Source organism: Notolabrus celidotus, chromosome 2 (genome assembly GCF_009762535.1).
Source record: "Notolabrus celidotus isolate fNotCel1 chromosome 2, fNotCel1.pri, whole genome shotgun sequence".
In the NCBI taxonomy this organism is placed as follows: domain Eukaryota; kingdom Metazoa; phylum Chordata; class Actinopteri; order Labriformes; family Labridae; genus Notolabrus; species Notolabrus celidotus.
In genome coordinates, this window is record NC_048273.1 from 9,595,375 (window position 1) to 9,618,018 (window position 22,644).

At 41.7% G+C, this 22,644-nt stretch overlaps 1 protein-coding gene and 2 long non-coding RNA genes across 5 annotated transcripts in view; 2 read left to right on the forward strand and 1 right to left on the reverse strand.

Annotated features, from left to right (window-relative positions):
• LOC117824223 (capping protein, Arp2/3 and myosin-I linker protein 3-like) overlaps positions 1-10,494 on the forward strand; it is a 45,671-nt gene extending 35,177 nt beyond the window's left edge. The window contains exons 32-40 of one of the 3 annotated variants that reach the window (XM_034699662.1): positions 28-107; positions 2,119-2,292; positions 2,773-2,950; positions 5,356-6,040; positions 6,128-6,234; positions 7,577-7,703; positions 7,993-8,064; positions 8,222-8,329; positions 9,947-10,494. In XM_034699662.1, coding sequence (XP_034555553.1) covers positions 28-107; positions 2,119-2,292; positions 2,773-2,950; positions 5,356-6,040; positions 6,128-6,234; positions 7,577-7,703; positions 7,993-8,064; positions 8,222-8,329; positions 9,947-9,987 — 1,572 coding nt within the window. In that variant the 3' untranslated portion in view covers positions 9,988-10,494. Of the gene's footprint in view, positions 1-27; positions 108-2,118; positions 2,293-2,772; positions 2,951-5,355; positions 6,041-6,127; positions 6,235-7,576; positions 7,704-7,992; positions 8,091-8,221; positions 8,330-9,946 lie in introns of all 3 variants that reach the window. The other 2 variants (XM_034699678.1, XM_034699670.1) reach the window with 2 other exon arrangements.
• Positions 10,495-17,038: 6,544 nt separating this feature from the next.
• On the reverse strand, positions 17,039-19,455 carry LOC117827333. The gene is made up of 3 exons (XR_004634189.1): positions 19,185-19,455; positions 17,879-18,013; positions 17,039-17,181 (listed from the first exon to the last, which is right to left on the reverse strand). It is a non-coding gene; the product is annotated as an uncharacterized LOC117827333 (long non-coding RNA).
• Positions 19,456-19,604: 149 nt separating this feature from the next.
• Positions 19,605-19,897, forward strand: LOC117827330. Its single transcript, XR_004634188.1, has 2 exons — positions 19,605-19,674; positions 19,761-19,897. It is a non-coding gene; the product is annotated as an uncharacterized LOC117827330 (long non-coding RNA).
• Positions 19,898-22,644: the final 2,747 nt, after the last annotated feature.

Genomic DNA, 22,644 nt, shown 5'->3' on the forward strand with positions numbered 1-22,644 from the left:
CCTCTGCAAAATGCTGTGTGTTTTTAGCATTGCAGTGAAAATGGGGGAATAAGCCCTCTGGACGACGGACTCCCAGACTTCTACACTAAAAGAGTTCTCCCTGACAGGTGAGGAAAGTTTCTACAGATTTCAGATCCAGTTTTTTGACATACGGAGTCTTCAAACTTGCTTAAGATAGACGTTGCTGGAGGATAATCCATCACAGCGAGCACCTTGAAGTCAGAGGATGATGTGCTTCAGCTGTAAGCTCAAACTGTCTGACACAGTTCAAGATGAAAACGTTTTAAGATAATGTTGAATCCTTAAAAAGAACGCGTGAACGAACATTTAAATGTTGACTGTTTGACGGTCAGCAGCAGATAATTCTGACAAAGGACTCAGTCTGATCTCATCTTAATCAGCCATGAGCAGAGCACTTTGCAGCATTTAGCAAGTTACATTGGCAAGGACAAACTTCCTTTAACAGGCAGAAACCTCCAGCAGGACCAGACTCATGTTAGACACACATCTGCTGAGACTGTGTTGGAGAGAGGGATAGAGGGAGATGAAGAGAGAGAGAGATGATAGTGGTGAGACAGATAGTAGTATTTGTAGCAGCTGGAGTCTGGCACGTCCACAGCAGCAGAGATCCAGAGGAACCTACGGGACAAGGGAGCTCAGGGACTCCAGAGAGGTCTATGGTTAGTAACTTTAATGGGACAGGAAGAGTTAAAGTGAGAGACAGACAAAAAAAAATTCCTTACTTACTTTTGTGCATTGCCTTTACACTGCTTGGCAGTACCTGCACCCAAATTGACCCAAATTGAAGCACTTTGTTACTCGTACTGATCTTCTTTCCTCTTGTCTATATCTTTGCTTGTGTTGTTCTTGTTCTCGTATGTACGCTGCTTTGGATAAAAGCGTCTGCTAAATGACATTGTAACATTGTAACATTGACATGCAGACAGAGGAGAGAGAGGGAAAGACAAGATCCCAGTGTGTCAGTCTAAGTCTATAGCAGTATAAGTCTATAGCAGTCGAAGTCAGTCGAAGTCTATAGCAGTCTAAGCCTATAGCAGCATAACTAGGAGCTGGTCCAAGCCTGATCCAGCTCTAACTATAAGCTTTATCAAAAAGGAAAGTTTGAAGCCTAATCTTAAAAGTAGAGAGGGTGTCTGCCTCCCGGACCCTGACTGGTAGATGATTCCAAAGGAGAGGTGACTGATAACTGAAGGTTCTACCTCCCATACTACTTTTAGAGACTTAAGGTACGATGAGCAGGCCTGCATGTTTGGAGCGTACGATCTAGAGGGGTAATAGGGCACTAAGAGCTCTTTAAGATCTTTGTTCTTAATCTATTCACGTTAACTCGGCTGAGATTCTTGTAATTCATCCATCCATTTTCTTCTACTTATCCGGGGTCGTGAGGCAGACAGACATCCCTCTCCTTAGCAACACTTACCAGCTCCTCCAGCTGGGTTACCCCGAGGTGTTCCCAGACCAGGTGGGATATACTGTATGATCCCTCCAGCTAGTTCTGGGTCTACCCCGAGGCCTTATCTCAGATGGACACGCCCGGGACCCTGATACTTAATACTTGAACTCCTACACTTGGGGCAAAGACTCTCTCCCCATCCTGAGAGAGCTTATTGTTTCCTGAACGTATAGATCTGTGATTATTTTGACTTTGGGATCATTTAAACAAAAATATAAAAACATCAAATATAATATAATAGAGGGTTTTGTTTAATTTCAAGACGTTCCTGCTCTGGGAATGAATTTTTACTTCTTAAGCGTTGTGCAAAGGAAACAAACTGTGATAATAATTGTGCTGAAACATGGAGAGCTGGCCGTGAGACCCGAACACTTTCAGCCGCTGCGTTTTAAAAGCTGTTATTTTGCATTCAGCTCATCACGGCTGCTCCCTCCACCCTGCAGATCATCAGGTTAAGTCTGTGCCTTTATTATGATTACTCTTCTGGTATAAAAAGCACACTTTAGATAAATCATTGTGTACCAGGACGTGTAGCATAGCAACACAGAGCCTGTTGATTTTCCCCGAGGCCGTGCAGACGAGCAGACGGCTGTGATGAGAGCCGGACTGAGCGTGTGACTCCCTCTCCTCTCTCTGTCTCTCAGTCAGCTCTCCTCGCTGCACAAAGCTCACTCTCTGCGGAGGAAGAAGAGGAGAAACATGCTCGCCATCTTCAGCTTCCGCAAGAACCGCAATCAGACGTCGTCCAATCAGGGGGCGGAGCCTGAGGCGGAGGTTTACGCAGAAGGGTGTCACACTGTGGCGTCGGCACCCACAGGGTTTGTGAACACACACACACACACACACACACACACACACACACTGCTCTGAGAGATCTGGCCTTGAGGAGATAACACTGTGCCTGTTTGATGCATCGATAACAACACGACGACGTCACTGAGCACTCGTTCTCTGAAACTTCACATTTCTGCCGATTACTCCTCCTCGGTTCTTCTGAGGACAATCAGCCGCTTCAAACTCCATAAAACCTCTGACAAACATCGCTCTAAATCTCCCTGGCTTCTTTGTTGATAGGAGAAATGGCTGATAGCTGCCAGCGTGCAGCAGCGTGTGTGCACAGATGTAGAAGACAGCCGGTGGCTCCCATTGTGAGCCGAGCGATTAGAAACGAACACTCTGCATGTTAAACACAGATTAGAGAAGCAGGACGTCTGAGTTCTGCTACATTTTGCTCTCGGTGCTGTGAATCTGCTGAAACAGACTCAAATGTTTCATCTCCTGTGTCTTCCCTCTCTCAGGACGGCCATGGAGAACGTGTACACGCTCCTCCAGCCTCCGAGGTACGCCACCAGAGCCGGGTCTCCTGGAGAGGGGCCTGATGGGAAAAATACTCTTGTGTTGAGTCCGCCAGCTGTGCCAGGCATCCCTCATCCGAGCGTGGGAGGAGGCAAACACCCCTTCTTCTCTCCCCGAGAGGTAGAGGCTGGCAAATACAACACAGGCTGTCATTTAGAATAGCTAAAGTGAAAAAACTCAAATTTATTCAGAAGCTTTTTGCATTCACTTGAGAAAAAGCACCCAAGTTGCACAATAAGTGTAGCTTTCCAGTATTCTAAGCATCTCTTAAGTCTTAAAGGTTACTGCTCAGCTCCAATCTGCACAGTCTCAGCAGGATGCAGAAAAACTCGTCCATGCATTTATCTTTAGCAGACTAGACTACTGTAACGGGGTCTTTACAGGACTCCCTAAGAAGTCCATCAGACTGCTGCAGCTCATACAGAATGCTGCTGCTCGAGTCCTAACAAGGACCAAAAAAGTAGACCACATCACTCCAGTTCTTAGATCCCTACACTGGCTTCCTGTCTGTCAGAGAATAGACTTTAAAATCCTGCTGATGGTTTATAAAGCTCTGAATGGTTTAGGCCCAAAATACATTGCTGATCTGCTACTACTTTATGAACCACCTCGACCTCTGAGGTCATCAGGTACTGGTCTGCTTTCAGTCCCTAGAGTCAGAACGAAACATGGTGAAGCAGCGTTTAGTCATTATGCACCACATATCTGGAACACACTCCCTGAAAGCTGTAGGTCCGCTCCAACTCTCACCTCTTTTAAATCAAAGACTAAGACTTTTTTATTTACCTCTGCCTTCCTATCTTAGCTCATTATAACTCACTTTAAATTAAAATTTTAATGTAATTTTTAATATATTTCTAATTTTCCTTTTCTTTTCTGTTTTATTATATTTGTCATTTTAATTGTGTTCTTGTTCTTTTATGCTTGTCTGAATGTCTCCAATGCTTTTCTTGTTTTAATGTAAAGCACATTGAGTTGCCCTCGTGTATGAAATGCGCTATACAAATAAAGCTGCCTTGCCTTGCCTGGCCTTCAAGTAACCAGCTTGAATGGGTCTCAGATGCATCATCTTAAATCCAAGAAGCAGCTATGTCTGCTCAGCTGATCCTTGAGAAACTCTGAAACACTCTGCAATTAAGACAAGCTAAACATCTGAAATCTGCAGAGCTCTAATGTGTCAGTGCAACATCAACAAACACCATGATACTTAAAGGCATTAGTGTTCCCCATGACACTTCATATAAGCTGCAATGACCTGACAGATCCAGATACGAGTCCTATTTCAAGATATCACCAAAGAATAAAGCATGAATTGCTTCATTCAAATTCAAAGCCCTATCCGATTAGAATAATCTACCCCCTTCTCTGAAATCCATCACCTCCATCCACTGCTTTAAATCAAAGCTTGGAGCTTGGTCAGTGCTTGGAGCTTGGTCATCCTCGCCTCTGATTGGTCGGTTTTGTGTCATGTGATTGAGTGACCAGGAAGTGTTGATGTGCTGCCAATCGAGTGTGGCTACAGTAAAGTGCTCTTGAGAAAGTTATCCATCTCCATCCTGCTGTTTCTTATTAATACAGTTACCCAACCAGCACAAATCAAACCCTCATGTTGCACTTTAGCTAGTAAGTCTGGATACTTTTCCATGCAATACTTGTGTTGAGAAATATTCCTCGCTGCACTGGCAGACATCTTCACTCATGAGCAATCAGGCCCAGATTTCTTCCCCTTGTACTGTGAAAATTGTATCTTTTAAGTGCTTCTCTCGTCGTTTTAACATATGAATACTTAGTTTATGCATCACAGTGGAGTGTGCATGGAAATATATCTATATACAGTGTCGATATTTACTCAATAAGAGGATGCAGTTGATTTTGGATGTGTGGCAAACTGACGAGTAGAGAAGGTGAAACAGCGTGTTTTAATTCTGAAGAGCTGTTTTGAGAACAATCGTCGGCGGGAGCCATATTGCTTCTGTCGAGCAAAAGTGACATAAAGAGGTGGAGTTTGAGCCTCCTAGCAAACAGCTGCAGTGTTCCCGCAGGCGGCTGTGCCTCTCATTGGAAGACTAGTAATCTCAATATCTTTGAAATTGTAGCGTTAGAAAAAAATTCACCCCCCTCACAGTGAGAGCACATCGAGAAATGAGCTATCCAGACTACACTCATCTTTTTTACCAGGCTCTAAACATGTTTATTTCTGCTGCAAAGATCAGCTTTTTCCCATTCATGTGTATGTGACTTCTGGTACTACTGAGCCAGCCTCAAGCGGATCCGCTTGATTCTGAGTCATGCAGAAGTTTGGCAAAGAGTTGTTTTTTGCCTGAGTGTAATTTCTTTCTTTATTTGAGCTGATCTTTTAGAACTTTAAATCTGTGTTACTTATTTTTAGCATAGTTTTCAGTTTCTCTCTATTTCCTGCATTTAAAGAAATATCTCAAAATCATGCATCAAATGTCCTTCCTTTATGTGTCTCAGAAACCAGTTTTAATTAAACGTTCCTCCATCCTCCTCTTGTTGTTCTGCAGATGTCCGAGGTGGACTCTGTGTTCGAGATGCCGGCGGAGGCGGATAAGTACTGGGTGGACGACAGACAGAGGACGTCGGAGGTCCTGCTGGAGGAGAAACCGTGGCTGGAGGAGAAACAACGCTTCGACAGCAGAACCGCAGCAGAGTCGAGGACGGGGGACAGAAAGACGGAGCGGTACTGGAGTGAGGGCAGACAGTGGACTGTGGACAGACACACGCAGAGGCAGATCGACAGGAAGATAGAGAGGCAGTGGATGGGCGGCAGACAGATCGACAGGTCGTGGTCGGAGAACAGACACACGGACATCCAGGTGGAGAACCAGTGGACGGAGAGCAGACAGACGAGCAGGAAGTCAGACAGACAGGTGCAGGCGCTTCAGCTGGCGCAGAGGCCGCTGCCGCCATATCCGTCAGACCGCACGCCTTCGCCGAAACAGGAAACGGATCCTCTTAAAGGGACAGAAGCCGCTTCTGTCCCGGCTGTGGAGTGGCAGGACGCGCAGGGGGACAGACTGACATGTGCCGAAGTAGGAGGGCTGACAGAGGAATGGAGGGGAGGAGGAGGAGGAGGAGGCCGAACCGCTACCTGTGCATCCAAACCCGACCCCCCTCCTCAGAGCAGCAAACCAAACCTCCCCAAACTGAGACAGAGACATCGAATCGAGAGCTCCGAGCCTCTGCCAGGTAACACACTGACTCACACTGACTCCATGAGTCTGTGCTGCAGGAAGAGAGAGCTTCTGTTAAAGATCATCACTTCTTCATTCACAGGGATGGAGGAGGAGGAAGAGATGGAGAGAGATCCTGTAAAAACAGACAAGAAAGAGAGAGAAAGAAGAAGAGACTCTGAGAGTCAGCCTCCTCCCATTCCAGAGAAGGTGAGATGAAAAATGAATTGCAGTTCTCATTTTTGAACAGCAGAGGGAGCTGTCTGCATTTGACTTCTCTTATTGGACGTCATTATGTCTCTTCTGTCCTCTTCTGGATGCACTGCCAGCGTTTTCACACACAAAGACGTTACCTGGGCGCCAGATTAAGAAGAACATTTTTATATTTATGCAATGAAGATTGATATCAATCCATAAACTCTCTCTCTCTCTCTCTCTCTCTCTCTCTCTCTCTCTCTCTCTCTCTCTCTCTCTTTCTCTTTCTCTCTCTCTCTCTCTCTCTTTCTCGTGTGGGGAGTAGTGTCTCTACACCTTGTTATTTTTCTTTAACGTGAACATAAACTGGGTGACTGGGTGACCCTTAAAACATGATAAAGTCATGTCTTGGACCCAGCATCATGAATCGTATTGTGAGTTTAGTATGCCGTTACATCCTAAATGCTCAGTTAAACATGTCCTCCATATAATGAAGCTTCACATCACAACCAAATCACTGGACGGTCTTACATCAAGGTGATCCATTTAAAGCAAATGGCAACTTCTGGTCTTAAAATATGAAGCCTACAGGAAAATGCTAAAAACTGCAGTTCCTCGAGCATCCACTAGAGGTTGGCTGCAGAATCACCAGAGACCACATACACACCAATTCAAAGAGCCGATCTTTACAGCAGAAATGAACATGTATCAGCCTGGTCCCAAAAACAGTTTAGGTCTGAATAGCTCATTTCTCTATCAGCACACACTGTACGGGGGGTGGATTTACTATGACTTGTTATTTTTAACGATATTAAACTTACTAGTTTTGCCCAAATAAGGGCGTGGCTGACTTTATTGACAGGCGGGAACACTGTAGCTGTTGGCGAGGAGGCCAAAGGCCCGCCTCTTTACCTCACACTAGCTCAACAGAAGTTAGGTTGAGTTCAGCATTTCCAATAAGGCACCCGCCGACGATCGGCTTCAAAACAGATGGATGACGTCACGGAGACTTCGTCCATTTATTATACAGATTTAAACACGTCTTCCCTCTCATTGATGCTCGCTACACCAACCCTGCTCACTCTCTGCCGGCTAATCTTTGCCTCCTCTCTTCTAGTCTAACAGCCTCGTTTACCTTTGTTCTGGATTTTGCAAAGCAGTCCTCGAATAGCCATAGCATGCTGCTTGGCTAACCCAGAGAGGACTTTAAAAAGCTGAGCCTCTTCCACCAATCAGAACCTTATTATATTTGGCAAAAAACGGTGAAATCTATGACAACAGTATTTTCACTCTTTCATTTGCACTAATCGTCTTCAACCTTCTTTGTCCCTGTTTTGTCTTTTGATCCAACAAACAGCCAAAGACGTCCTCGTATGTGACTTTTCCAAAAGAAGCAGCCAATGAGAGGAGCTTACCCCCTCCACCTGTTCCGCCTCCTGTAAACAAACCTGTGCTTGGACTACCGGACCGAGCTGCAAGTCAGGGTGAGTCCTCTTAAAACCCAAACATCTGATCCCTGCGTGACAAGACAAAACACACCACACAGATTACATTAAAGCTCCTGTGAGTAACTCTATTTGTGTTGATTTTGGCGCCCCCTGTGGACATAACGTGTAGCTCTTTTTGATCTGATCATGTATGCACAAAATTCCCTTCTTTAGCTTCTTTCCTTATGAACCAACAGTATATACTATGTAAGTAAGCACAGCTCTCACTCTGGGACTCATTACCACCTGTAATCAAACTTCCTGTCCTGCCCCGCGTGACGCTCAGGTGAGGAGGGTCTGAGATCTCAGGCTCCGGTGAAACCACAGAGGAACAGGAAGGCCATGTCCTGTGACGCAGGTACAAACAGACTCTTCTTCATCACAGTTTGTACTCTTTTATTCCTCCCGACATAAACACTGCTAACACAGTTTACTCCCTTTCATGTATTCATGTTGATGAGTGTGTAACGTGTCTGTATTTAACTGTGTGTGTTCTCTGTCCTCACTGAACTCAGGCACTGACAGGGAAAGCCCAAATAACGTTGAGAAGCCCCCAAATCGCAAACCCCCTGTGAAAAAACCTAGACTACCCCAAAACAGAAATAAGTCTGTGGAGGTGTCTGGTACTTGTCTCTCTGTTTCTATCCATGTGTGTCTGTGTGTGTGTGTGTTTGTGTTTGTGTGTGTAACAGACGTTAGCGTGTGAGTCAAGTGTTCGTGTTGTTGATGTTGAACGTGATCATTTAATTATTCTGAACCTGTCACTTATTTTTACATGTTTTGGGTCTGACGGGTAGGAAAGATTTTGGGATTGCTTCAGTAGAGTTCACTGAGGGAACATGTTGACTTTGTTTATTAACATATAAGATAGTTCTTTTTACTGTTGTAAGCAGCAAGTCTCACGTCTATTCCCGCTCTGACAGCTAATTTTACTTGTTACAAGAAATTCAGGCCTCATTTTATTACTTGTTATATCTTGAAAGAAGACTTTACATTCTGACCTGTTGGCTGAACGTGGCTTTTATTAAGTGTAAGAGATGTTATGACCACAAAGAGGGTTATGTAATAACTGTGTCTGGTTAAAAATCATCCTCCTCGGGCGTCGTTGGCCTATGTTAACCGCGCTCCATGTGCAGAAGCTACAGTCCTTGTCGCAGAGGTCGCTGGTTCGACCCCCGGCCTTGACCATTTGCTACATGTCTTCCCCCGCTCTCTGCTTCTAGCATTTTCTGTCTCTCTTCAGCTGTCCTGTTCATTAAAGGCGAAAAATGCTCAAAAATATAACTTCAAACTCAAAAAAATCCTCCTCCTCTGTATCAAAAAGGTCCATCTGTGTAGGGATCCTTTCTGTAATGTTGCATAGACACTAGGGTCTAAATTTAGTTCTGGAGTAATTGGTCTACCCCTTGAGTCCCTGCTCAGGGGTAGTACTTTCCAAAGGTCCAGGAACTTTTGGGGGCAGGGCCTGAAGACGATCTCATTTGCATAAAAAACAAAAACCAACTTACCAAATGTTCGAATTGAAAAATCATGTTTACATTAGGAACAGCTGCTTGATTTACACACAGCCGGACTGATTCGAGAGAGGGGCAGAGAGCTAGTAACACAGAGGGAGATTGCACAAAAATATTTCACATGACCTGATGTTATTTCTATTTATTTATACAGCTTACCTGCCACCTTGATTTGTGACTTTTTTGTTAGACTCAAGTTCAACAGAGACTTGTATAAAGAACTGTTCAAGTACTTTATTTGCCAATTAACTGTCCCTGGACTAGTTCTCTATACGTCATTGACCTGATTTGCATAATTTACAGGGTACATTGGGCTGTGGTGGAAACTCAGACAACAATTTGCCACAGGAACTATTTAGTTCTTTAATGAGATGTTCCTGTAACTAAAAGTTCCTGGTACTTTTGGTCAAAATGTGCCCATAAAATAATAACTTGAGCCAATCAGGGACAAACACTTTTAATGGACACATTTTGAAGAAGGACTCTGTTTCTGGTGGCTGAAGCAGTCTACTGATGCAAATCCAAACCTTTTCACACTTGTTTCACTTTAACCCAGAAATGTGAAAACCAAGTCCAGGTTTAGAAATAACAGGTTTCCTCTTGTTACCTGTAAAAAGGTTCAAACTCATCCCTCACTGTGTTCCTCTGTGATGTTTCAGCAGCTCTGACAGCTGATTAATAGATCCCTCTCCTGATCTATCCTCATGTTTCTGTTTCTCTTCGCAGACAGCCTGAACTCCGCCTCCGGTCAGAGTGAGCTGTTGTGATGGCCGAGATATTTACCCCGGCGTTAGTGTTGTCATGAGAACTGAGGAGCATTTCATCTGTGAGGAGACAAAGAAAAACACACGAGGAGGAGGGGGAGGGGAACATGACAGATATCACAAAGCATCTGTTCACACATCTTTCTTACAGTCACCTCATCCCTCCCTTTTCTTTCACATGTTTGTGGCTTCAGTATTTTAAGTATTTGCTACTTTAGAAACCTGATCGATCATTCGTCCGTTGTGATGTTAGACGGTGGGCCGCCTGTCGCAGCGGTGTGGCTTTAGACAGAAGATAAAAAAGTCTTTATTATTATTAGAATGTGATTTCTTAAATCTGCATTTCTGACCGCTGAATCAGCTGACTGCCTCGGTTCACACTTGAAAATAAGTTGCTTCTTATCAGATGATGATTTATATCTAGTTTTGCTTTCAGGAACTGAAAGGTGATATATTTTATAGAAAAATAAATATTATGTATGAGCACCCTTACTGTATGAATAAAACTCTAAAAGAAAAGCAGTCTGGCTCTGTTCTTCGTAGCTCTTGTTCGCTTGTTTCAGCTGATTATTTGAATCACAGCCTCGATAATTCATGGATGTAATCTCCTTGACGAATTCTGGAGATAAAGTTTGAAATGCAAAGAAACAAGCTTTAAAGTAATATTTATCTTAATTATATCCAGCTGCAACGTGTTTAATTCTGCTGCTGGACATTTTAACATGGGGCTCTATGGGGTGTCCTCACTTTCTGCAGCCAGCCTCTAGTGGACACTCAGGGAACTGCAGTTTTTGCACCAGAGGTTGTTGTTTAAGTTGAACTGGATTATTTGAGTTAAGATGAAGCAGTCAGAGTCTAGTCAAGAAGTCAAGTGAACCTGTGACTTCAGTGCAGGGGTGTTTCCAAACCTCACTAGCCCCTTTAGCTGCCGACCCAAAATCCTAACCTTGATTGGCTATTTTGTCTTGTCAGGGGCAGGGCTTGTGTTTAAATCAGCCTCTTCAGGTGTGTTTATAAAGGCTGCTTTCAGCTTTCTTTGCAATTCAACATAGCATTTTGAATAGTGTTGATACTTATAGAGCAACTTTAGACAAATATTTTGTGTTGGAGTTCTCATTTAATCGAGTTATTAGATTTATATGTTGCCCCTCTGTTGAGATACAAAATGATACACAAGAAACAACATCCTTTAGATAATGTGTATGTGTAAATATCGGCAAGCAGCAACCTCCAGAACAGAGGTGCAAAAACTGCAGTTCCTCGAGTGTCCACTTGAGGCTGTGTCCAAAGGTGAGTCAGTCCCCATAGAGCCCCATGTTAAAATGTTACAGCAGAAATAAACATGTTTACAGCCTGGTACAAAAAATTATGTTTTGTTTTTTTTTCTAAATATGTTGACATCGATCTTGAGGCTTTATATCTCCTCTTTAGAAGCCAATGGGTCATGTTACAAAGACTACGTCCATGCATTAGATAATCTATGGTGCACATTCTCACACACACTTAGTACCACCCCTGAATGAGTCAGGTTCAGGGGTAAGTTAATCAAAGGTTTGTTTGATACCTGATTAGTTTTGAATTTCAGGATATTTGCATTTTGTCTTTCTGAGGCAGGAAATGTTGGGACGTAGACAAGCACTGAAGTGGGGTTTGTGCGCCTATTAACCACCCAACTACATCGACGCTCCTTTTACAGCTCTCATTAGACTATTCCTGACTGCAGGAGGCAGCTGAATGAAGAAGAAACCTTGTAATAACAGACTCACCACATAAAATCCCTTATACAGTTACCCACAAGCTTCCCTGTTTGGGTTTTGGGCTTGTGTCTGCTGCCCCCTAGTGGCCATAAAGGTTATAATTCTCAAAATTAGCACAGTTTCATTAACATTACACATGATACATTTAATTTGCATGCCAAAAACTGAAGATTAATCACATACAAGACCTCTAGTGTATAATAATAATAGTTAATAATTAATCTGATTTGTATAGCGCTTTTGTTGGTACTCAAAGTCGCTTTGCAGAGAAAAAATAAACAAAAATAAAGATAAAAATAAAACAAATAAATAAACCAGAACAAAGACAGAGGTAGGGCGGGAGTAGAGGTCATGTATTGTTTGCTTTTTTCGAACAGGAAGGTCTTGAGGTGGTTTTTAAATGAGAGAAGAGAGTCAGAGTTGCAGATGAGTGGAGGGAGAGAGTTATAAAGTAAGAGGGTGAAAACATTGTATTATATTTAAAAAAAAAAAAAAAGTGGCTTTTTGAGGAGACCAATAATCACAAACTTCTGCTACTTCTGCCTTATTTTATAATTCTTGAACATCCAAAACCAGAAAATCTGTGAGACCACTTTACAGGAGACAATACACAGAGTTGACGTGCATTGAAACAACACAATCCACCTGGGAATACTCAAAGTGAACAAATAAGAAACCTCTACTCTGAAGACAGACTCAGTAGACCGTCTGACATGCATGAATAGAGACTCTTTTGTTTTTCAATAAAATAAAAACAAAGCTACCTTTAATTTTCCTCTAAAGATAAAACTGTCTTGTGAGATGAAAGTGGATCTATTGCCCTCTAGTGGCCAAACAGTAACTCTACACTCACACATAGAGCTTAATGATGAACACTGTCTCAGTCTTTCACTATGAATGTACATATTCAATACTTATAGAATCTCAGCTTTAACAGAATAGCTCATACCAACGTAACTCTCCCTCAGGTGTCTCCTCTGTGATTTTACTTCCTGACTCCAGGAATGCCCCTAACAGTCAAAGAATGTGAGAAACAGCAGGGGGCGACTGATCCTTACAAATGAGGTGGCCTCTCTCTCTCTCTCTCTCTCTCTCACACACACACACACACACAGCAGTCTCACAGGTTGTCATTAGCAACTGTGCCATGACCCTTTTCTTCCTGAGGATGCTGTAATGAGTTAGAAAACAGACAGAGCGAGAGCGAGAGAGAGAGAGAGAGAGAGAGAGAGAGAGAGAAGAGATGAAGAGGATGTTTTTCTGTCTTCTTTTTTTACAGTCTGTGACTCTAACACTAAAACATCCTCCTAATACTCAGATTCCACACATATATCATAAATACTCTGACACAAACATCTGCTTTGTTTCGGCCTTCAACGTGTGAACTGTAAATGTTGATTCAGCTCCTCCTCCTCTGATTTATCGCTGCAGCTCTCGGGATAAAATCATCCCTACTGAGTCTCTCTCTGTGAGCAAAGAGCCGCTCTCTCCTGGAGCCGTCTCTACATTTTAAATCTAGATTTATGAGGCTTTACTGCGGCTGTGCTGGCAGCTTCTGCATCAATGACTTCATAACAGCACCCTGAAAATTACTCAGCGTCAGTTTGAACTTCTACACCTAAAGGAGCTTAAAAACGTGACAGTTACAGTTTCAGTGATAAAATCTCCGAACAGCAGTTTCATGAACTATAAAGAAGAAGGCTCCAACTCCTGAGAAAACAGCAGATTTTTTTCATTCTTTGTTCGATTTTTGCAACATCGTTTCAAAATGTGAACTCTTTTTGCAACAGGTGTCAGCTGATCAACTAATGAGTCAATTAATCCCATATGGGGTGATAAGTGAGAGCAGCTTGTACAGAAACAAACAAAAAAGAGGCAATACTCTGCACTCAAACAATAATCTAAATATATATTATATTATATTTGCTTTCAGTCCCCAGAGTGCGTCTTGAAAAGGGTAAAAAGAGTTTTAGATACGCTGCTCCTGCAGCCTGGAACCTGTTGCAGGAGAGCCTGTGTTTGAGTGAGCTTATCTCTTTAAATGTGTTTAAAAGCAGACTGAAGGCTCTTGAGGAAGATGCTTCAGTTTGTAGATGCTTTGATTGATGACTTTTGTTCTGAAACCCATGACATGTTGTAATGTTTTAGAATTCTGTGTTGTTTGTCTGTAACTTTTCTGGAATGTGCTGCTGCTGATCTTGGCCAGGACACACTTGAAAAAGAGATTTTTAATCTCAATGTGGTTTTCTCCTGGTTTAATAAAATAAAATAAAATATTTGCGTAAATTTGAACAAAATAGCTAAATACAAAACTGATCTAAATTTAAAACTTGTTAATAAAAATCAAAAACAACTTTTGATATCCAATATCTAGATAATTATTTTTTTTTATTAATTATTACAAACTAAATAATACAAGTATTCACATTTTAATCAAAACATTTTTGTAAAACCTAAAGCTAAAATATTAAATATAATCTAAATTTTAAAAATTATATCAGAAATAATAAATGTTAGTAATAATTATACATTACTCTATAAGTTAACTGCCCTATTGCAATGTTAATATTTTATTTGTACATACTGTGATTGTGTGTGTATATATATTTATTTATATAAATTCTTCATAAAAAATATATATTAATATATAATTGGAAGTATTAAAGAATATTTTTATTAATAATTTTTAATATTCACTAAGCATTTTGTTAAATAAACTGTATAAAAAGCTTAAATTCAAGATCAGTTAATGTTTATAAAGTGTAAATGATTAAATTGAAACACAATATTTCAAACTTGAATTCACATTATTTGATACACACCTATCACATTTTTGTACATATTATTTTAAAAATATAAAAAAGACTGTGATGTAAAATATTTCTTGTACAAAAATTGGAACATGAAGGAAAAGAAAACCTCTGAAACTAAAACATCACATTTTTAACATACACTTTTATACATACTTTTTTATAACATTTAAAATTTGAAATAGACTAAACTTTGGATCAGGATGAAAAAGTTTGATCCATCAAAGTTACACCTACAACAGAGGACAGGTTATTCTAATTCTTACATTTTTGATTTACTTAAAAGTTGTAATTGTATTTTTAAAAAGTTATATAAAGACTTTAAAGTTGAGATGAGATCCAAAAGTATGCAGAAAAAAACAACATATTTCACATCAGTAGCAGGGTCAGTGTTTGCTCAGCATTCAAAAATGTAATTCTTTTATTGAAGGCTTTGTTTGTTTATGTTGTAAATATTAACACATGCCCGGAACGATCCAAACAGGCAGAAGGAACCCCTGATGATTCATGGTGCAGCCTCAAACCTGACACCTGAACTCACTGTGATTTAGACTCTTCTTATTCTGAACACAGCAGCTGATGTGAGGACACATCCCATCACACAGGAGGCGCTGCACACATCCTACACCCTCATCATTCTTCTGCAGTTACCAAGCAACATGATCGCATAAAGGAGGCCGAGGGAAGAGAGAGAACATGTGTGGGAAGAAGGAGAAAGACGCGTGAAAATAAAGCCATGCATGCAGCCAGTCCAGAGAAATGTACATCACCGAGTCCACATAAACAGCATCGGATTAGCGTCCCCCTTTCTGGGTCAAAGGAGGATCCTGCAGGTCTCTGAACGGACAGAGATCCTCTCTACTATTGAACTTTGAAGCTCCTGTGAGGAACTTTAAGCTTACTTTGATTTTGACATGACTCTGTAGTGGAAGTCACTGCATTAAAAACAGACATGACTGTAGTGGAAGTCACTGCATTAAAAACAGACATGACTCTGTAGTGGAAGTCACTGCATTAAAAACAGACATGACTCTGTAGTGGAAGCCACTGCATTAAAAACAAAAATTACTCTGTAGTGGAAGTCACTGCATTAAAAACAAAAATGACTCTGTAGTGGAAGTCACTGCATTAAAAACAGACATGACTCTGTAGTGGAAATCACTGCATTAATAACAGATATGACTCTGTAGTGGAAGTCACTACATTAAAGAGAGACATGACTCTGTAGTGAAAGCCACTGCATTAAAAACAGACATGACTGTAGTGGAAATCACTGCATTAAAAACAGACATGACTCTGTAGTGGAAGTCACTGCATTAAAGAGAGACATGACTCTGTAGTGGAAATCACTGCGTTAATAACAGACATGACTCTGTAGGGAAAGCCACTGCATTAATAACAGACATGACTCTGTAGTGGAAGTCACTGCATTAAAAACAGACATGACTCTGTAGTGGAAATCACTGCATTAAAAACAGACATGACTCTGTAGTGGAAGTCACTGCATTAAAGAGAGACATGACTCTGTAGTGAAAGCCACTGCATTAAAAACAGACATGACTCTGTAGTGGAAGTCACTGCATTAAAAACAGACATGACTCTGTAGTGGAAGTCACTGCATTAATAACAGACATGACTCTGTAGTGGAAGTCACTGCTTTAAAAACAGACATGACAGTAGTGGAAATCACTGCATTAATAACAGACATGACTCTGTAGTGGAAGTCACTGCATTAAAGAGAGACATGACTCTGTAGTGGAAGCCACTGCATTAATAACAGACATGACTCTGTAGTGGAAGTCACTGCATTAATAACAGACATGACTCTGTAGTGGAGATCACTGCATTAAAGAGAGACATGACTCTGTAGTGGAAGCCACTGCTTTAAAAACAGACATGACTCTGTAGTGGAAGTCACTGCATTAAAGAGAGACATGACTCTGTAGTGGAAGCCACTGCTTTAAAAACAGACATGACTCTGTAGTGGAAGTCACTGCATTAATAACAGACATGACTCTGTAGTGGAGATCACTGCATTAATAACAGACATGACTCTGTAGTGGAAGCCACTGCATTAATAACAGACATGACTCTGTAGTGGAGATCACTGCATTAATAACAGACATGACTCTGTAGTGGAAGCCACTGCATTAATAACAGACATGACTCTGTAGTGGAGATCACTGCATTAATAACAGACATGACTCTGTAGTGGAAGCCACTGCATTAATAACAGACATGACTCTGTAGTGGAGATCACTGCCTCCACTAATGCTTGTTAAAACTGTTTAGAGTGTTGTTCAAAGAAGAACTGATGAACACAACATAAACTGTTTTGGTATTAAGGTAGTGAATGGCTCCAGGTACGTTCCAAATCTTCTCCTGCATTTTAAGAAACTGTGACGTGTTTGTAACCGGTCCTGGAGTCTGGATCATATTCGTGCCTCTGCAGCTTGATGGGAAATGACTCATGAAAGCACACAATGATAAGATGCAGTGTAATTTAATGTAATTGCAACCATGTCTACGAAAGGTCAGGAGTGAGCTGTTCAGCCACGTCGTCATGGGAACCGTCTCCCTAATGTGTGACGGGGTGTGTTGTCTTTGAAGTCGCCTCCTCACCAATCAGCCTGTTTGTGAGACAGAGCAAAGAGAGCGTCAGTCACAGGTTCACACATCTGGAGGAGACGACTCACGATAATTGTGTTATCAGTATTATGTTGAGTCATTGTGTTTGTGATTGCTGTGTGAGCAGAGGCGTGTCAAGAGGGATGGTAAGGGATGACATGGGCCCCTGTTGAAATCTAATTTGCTATTCAACACAAAAAACCTTAAACCATGGTGTATATTTGCCAGACATCTGTATGGAGAGCAAAAGCAGGAGAAACACAATCCAGCGTAATGACGGCTCACATGGTTGTTAATCCGAGGAGGATTTCTTTCTCTCTATAAACAGATATCTGCATGAAGAGCAGCTAACAATCTGTTCTAGATCAAACATTTACACTGAGACACAAATCTGCTTAATGCTGTGTCACTAAAGACAATCAGCGCTTAGATTTCCTGACTTCCTTGAATGCATCAGAAATGATGGATCCCACCATCAATGTGGGAAGCAGGTGTTCTAGAATCCTGACACCAAAAACAGAATTCTAGAATGCTGTCTTTGATTGAACATTCTGTGAAGAAGGTCAGACCTAAAAAAACCTCAGTGTCTCTAATCCTCTTTCATAGACCTCCATTCAACAAACAAACAGTTTTAAAGTAGTTTTCTTCTCCTCTTGAGGACAGACCTGACAAAGCTTTTCACTTTCAGTGACAACTTACCTGTAATTACAGATTCTGATTCAGAAACATGTTTAATCTGGATCGCAGGGTCTGGATTTTGGTCTGAGAAGGGTTCTGGTCTCTGTCTGTAGCCTGAGCAGTATCCACCAATCAGGTCTCAGCAGGAAAAACTTTCTGTATGGAGAGCAACAGCAGGTGTTCTAGAATTCTGACATCAAAGAAAGAATTCTAGAACAGTTCTGTCTTTGATGTCAGAATTCTGAGAACAAATGGAACATTCCGTGAAGGTCAGACCTAAAAAAAGACATCAGTGTCTCTAATCCTCTTTCATAGACCTCCATTCAACAAACAAACATTGTAAAAGTAGTTTTCTTCTCCTCTTGAGGACAGACCTGACAAAGCTTGACTTTTGACTTTTGACTAACCTGCATCATGATGATGTTATTTCAGCAAACTTAAGACCCGTTCATTTCAAGAACATCACAAGAACATCAGTTTCTGTTTCAGGTTCATACCGCTGAAGGAAGCCAGAGTGAAGCCTCTGTGGAACTGTTTACAGTGAAACTAAGACTCACCAGACACAGATAAGTCGTGTAAGGTTGTATTTATAGTTGACAATTTTTTTGATTTTTTCTTTTGTTTAAAAATAGAATTAAAGTTTGATTATTTTCTGTCAGCTGCTATCAGACTGTTCTTATTTAGAGTCTTCTGTTCACGGCTTCTGAAGTATTTTTTTCCTCCTGATAAATAAAGTGAATCTTGTCTTCAGTTTCTGAGTCTGTTTGTTGAAACATGAACGTGGCATCACATGTTGGCTGATTCTCATCTTGAACTTGTAATATAGTTTCATAATCCTGCGAGAGGATGACGGGGGTAAACGAGTCGTAGCTGCTGAGGATGAAGGAAGGATGAAGGAGGGAGGAAGGAGGGGTGAAGAGAGGGAGTGAATTAACAGATTTAGTGTCATCTCTCAGTCTGCAGAGGAACTAGAGTATCGACCACCTTAATCCCTTCATCCCTCTCCCTCCTGCTCCTCTTCCTCTGACCTATGTCTCCCAATCTGCTCAGCTCCACCTCTCTGTGTGTGTTTAAGATTCAAGTCACCCAACTCTCTTTCTCTCATCTCTCACTCTGTGTGTTCTTTAAACTTGTGTCATTGTGTCAGCACTGATGTAGTGTGGCTGTAGAGGTAGAGCAAGGTGTGCCTTGTGTTTAAAGCTTGAGCAGGAGCCTCTTCAGAGAGAGATCTCTTCAGACCTCATTGACCACACACACTCTTCACATCCATGTTTCTGTTAGTTTGATTATTTTTCTTGTAAATAAAGTTCTTTGTTTGTCAATATACCTGTGTGTCTTTGTTTTTTGTCCAATAAGAGCCAGGCTGTGCATTATTTTGGAAATGCCTGTTCCCTTAAACTCAGATTGGCTATCTCTGATTTCATCCAAATATGAACATCCTCTGAGGTTAAGTCCTCCTGCTGCACTTACCACATTATTTCTGTGACTATAACTGTGACTGAATTATGCAAATATACTGGGAATACTGAAGGACATCTGCTGCTCTGCAAATAACTTAAGATGAGGTTGATTACAGAAGCCTGAATACATCTGTGAGGTCCCTAGTCTCCCCCCCTCCCTTCTGTTCTGTTTCCCTTTCCCTGTGTGTTTTGCTGGTGTTCCTGCTCATCTGGAGATGGGGGTTGACTCAACCAACTTGCTGCAATCAAGTCTGATCACCTGCTGCTAATCATCAATCAAGCCACCCACTCTGTCTGCACTACTTAAGCCCGGCTCAGCCCACCACTCATCGCTAGATCGTCCGTTTACCAAGCTTGGTATTCAGCGCATGCCCTTCTTGAGAAGTGTTTTTTTAACTCAGTGTTTTGTGAAAGGAACTAACTTTGTCTCTCCCTGTGACCAGATCCTCCAGCAACCTACTTCAACCAAACGCCCAGCTCCTCAACCACAGCCAGCCAGCCACTCAACATCTGCAATGCACCCCAGACACCTGAACTCCACCTGCACTGACTATCATTAAAGCCCTGTTTCTAAACTTCATCCCTGCCTCCATTTGTGTCTGAACTGTGGGTCCTAACCCTGAATCGTTACAACATCTGTAATGTCCAAGCAATTAAACCCTGTCACCCCAACTTGATGTTCAAACGATGAGTCCAGGTAAACATCTTTTTTAAAGACCTTACTATTAAAAAATATAAGACCTGTATTGATTGAGTATCTGAGAACAAGTTTGTTTTAAGAATAATATCTTATATCAAGAAACTCTTCCAGTAAATTTTGTTCACCAGGAATATGCACGTTTTATCGACTAAACCCAGGGCTCCCAAAGTGTGGGTCGGGACCCCCCCAGGGGGTCGTGACATGTCTTCCAGAATGTTTTTTTTAAGTAATCGTAAATTGTCTGTTTTACCCATTATTGTAAAAGTATTGACTAAATAGTAGTTCAATTTTAAATAAAACCTAAAAAATACACATTTTTTATTAGTTTTCTGCTTTTTTGTTGTTGCCAGGTGACGGTTAGGGAACTCTAGCAATTAGTTAACAAAAGCATTAGTAGCAGCAGGTTAATTCATAACACCACATGTAGGTAGGATAATGTTCAGCAGACCAGCTACATTAAGTATTAAGCAACATTTAATTACTTCCAGGAACAGTGGGGGTCGCAGGTTTAAAAGTTTGGGAACCCCTGGACTAAATAATTAAACGTTGCCATCCTCACTAGTCGGCACTAGAAATACTAAACGGTTAAACAAGTCATTATTAACGTTTTTATCATCCTAGGCCTGAAATGTGGGTCACATGCTGTGTATAAGCTGTATCTCTGGTTAATGTCTGCTACCATAACGCTCTAAAGCTCTACTACCTGGATGTAAAGGAGCACAGGTGATGATGTCATCTGGAAGCACGGCATGGTTTGTCAGTATGTTGATCTAGTAAATGGAGATGAAGTTGTATGTAGGCTGTGTCTGGATGCAGGGGAGTGGGACACAATTGTGGGCGGGGACGAGGGGGGTTTGGAAAGTTATCCCAAAGGAATAACCACTAACATCACAAGTGGTGAAAAGGGAAAAAAGGCCATAATAATGAGCAAGAAACAACCAAACTCTCAGGTAGACCCTGAAACACTCCTTTAGGAAACACAAAGACAACCTGAGGGGCTTTAAGGGTGAAAAGAAAATGCTCTGGTGACAGCTACTGAACCATTGAAACTAGAAACTGCTTTCAAACCTGCAGAGAAAGATCTTCTGCAGTTTATCAGACACACTTTGATTATTCATGCACACAGAAGGAACCTCTCATTGTCTCTGAAGGTGAGACTCTGGCTGTTTTCGAAACCGCCTACTATATTACCAGTACGTACTGATTTGGTCAAAATTCAGTATGTAGTACGTGAACAAGAGCAAAATCTACAGTATGCCAAAACTCCTCAGATGTCTACTGATTCAGAAACATTTCACAGTATGCGGCGGACCAGTCTCCCTCACATAAGGTTTCCCACAATGCACAGCGCTAACGATACGCTTCTTCTTTTTCCTGTATATGACGAGGGGCACTCGTCATATACGGGAAAAATACGGGTTTATATCCATATAAACCACTTCTTAACTTTTTAAATCATTAGTGATGCTAAAGAAGCAGTTTCTGTATCAGCTTGGTCGTTGTTTACTTCCGCTTTCTGAAACCAGAAATCCAGCAACGCCTGACCCAGCATCCTACAGACCAGATCCAACAGAACAGTCTACAGACTACCTTCAAACACAGTATGTAGTGGGCAGTACCAACATTTCTAGGTGGTACGTAGCAAGCCATTTCGAAAAACAGCCAATGAGTCAGCTTAAAGCTCTGACACTCACAGGCATATATAAACTATGCACATCTGGTCTCAATCAGGACCAATCGGCCACACACACTCAGCCACCTGAGTCTGCTCTGGGATGATTCGCCCACAAAACTCAAAAAGGAGCTAGAGTGAGCACCCTTCACACAGACATATAACCATTCCACTAGAGCCATGAGGAACCAGCACAAGTATGAGGACGTTAACCTGCAAGGAGGACTAAAGGCTGCTGGAGCTAGCTCTGCCAGTGGTAGACACACTTTGTGAACCAGTTTCCTTTAAATACACAATTTATCAACAACGCTCGTGCAGAAGGAGAGTTTATTTTATTGAACTGACACAGTGAACATGGTGTAATGAAGTTTCATCAGGATAATCTGTGTCAGTTTCCATCCTGAATGTCAGCACACGGATCGGTCCCTCGTTGAAGTGATGGGGTCCTGGTTATCAATCAGAGGGGGGGTGGTTAAAGTCCAGGGATGGCGAGGTAAGAGCGAGGAGGCTGACAGCTTTTGTCTACATTACAGATGGTTTATGAGCCTCGGCTAACTGTTAATCGGACACTAGTTTCAGGGGGAGAATCAGCGCTAATCCCATGACTAGCCTGATTAACCCACTCACAATGAGACCCCACGTGTGGAGCAAACACACACACACACACACACACACACACACACACACACACACACACACACACACACACACACACATGCTCACACACACACACACACACACACACAAACAAGATGGTCTGGAATAAAAATCAATAAAAGACAGTAAATAGCTTAGCAGGTATGAAATGTGTAATCTTTTGGCCACAGAGTCTGATTTAAACTATTTAAAGATTAACAGCTGAAGTGACGGATTAGATCGCTGTTACAAAAACACTGAGATTAGAGGCAGACACACAGTTACATGATAAACAAGGCGCTCCGGGCGTTTTCCTAAA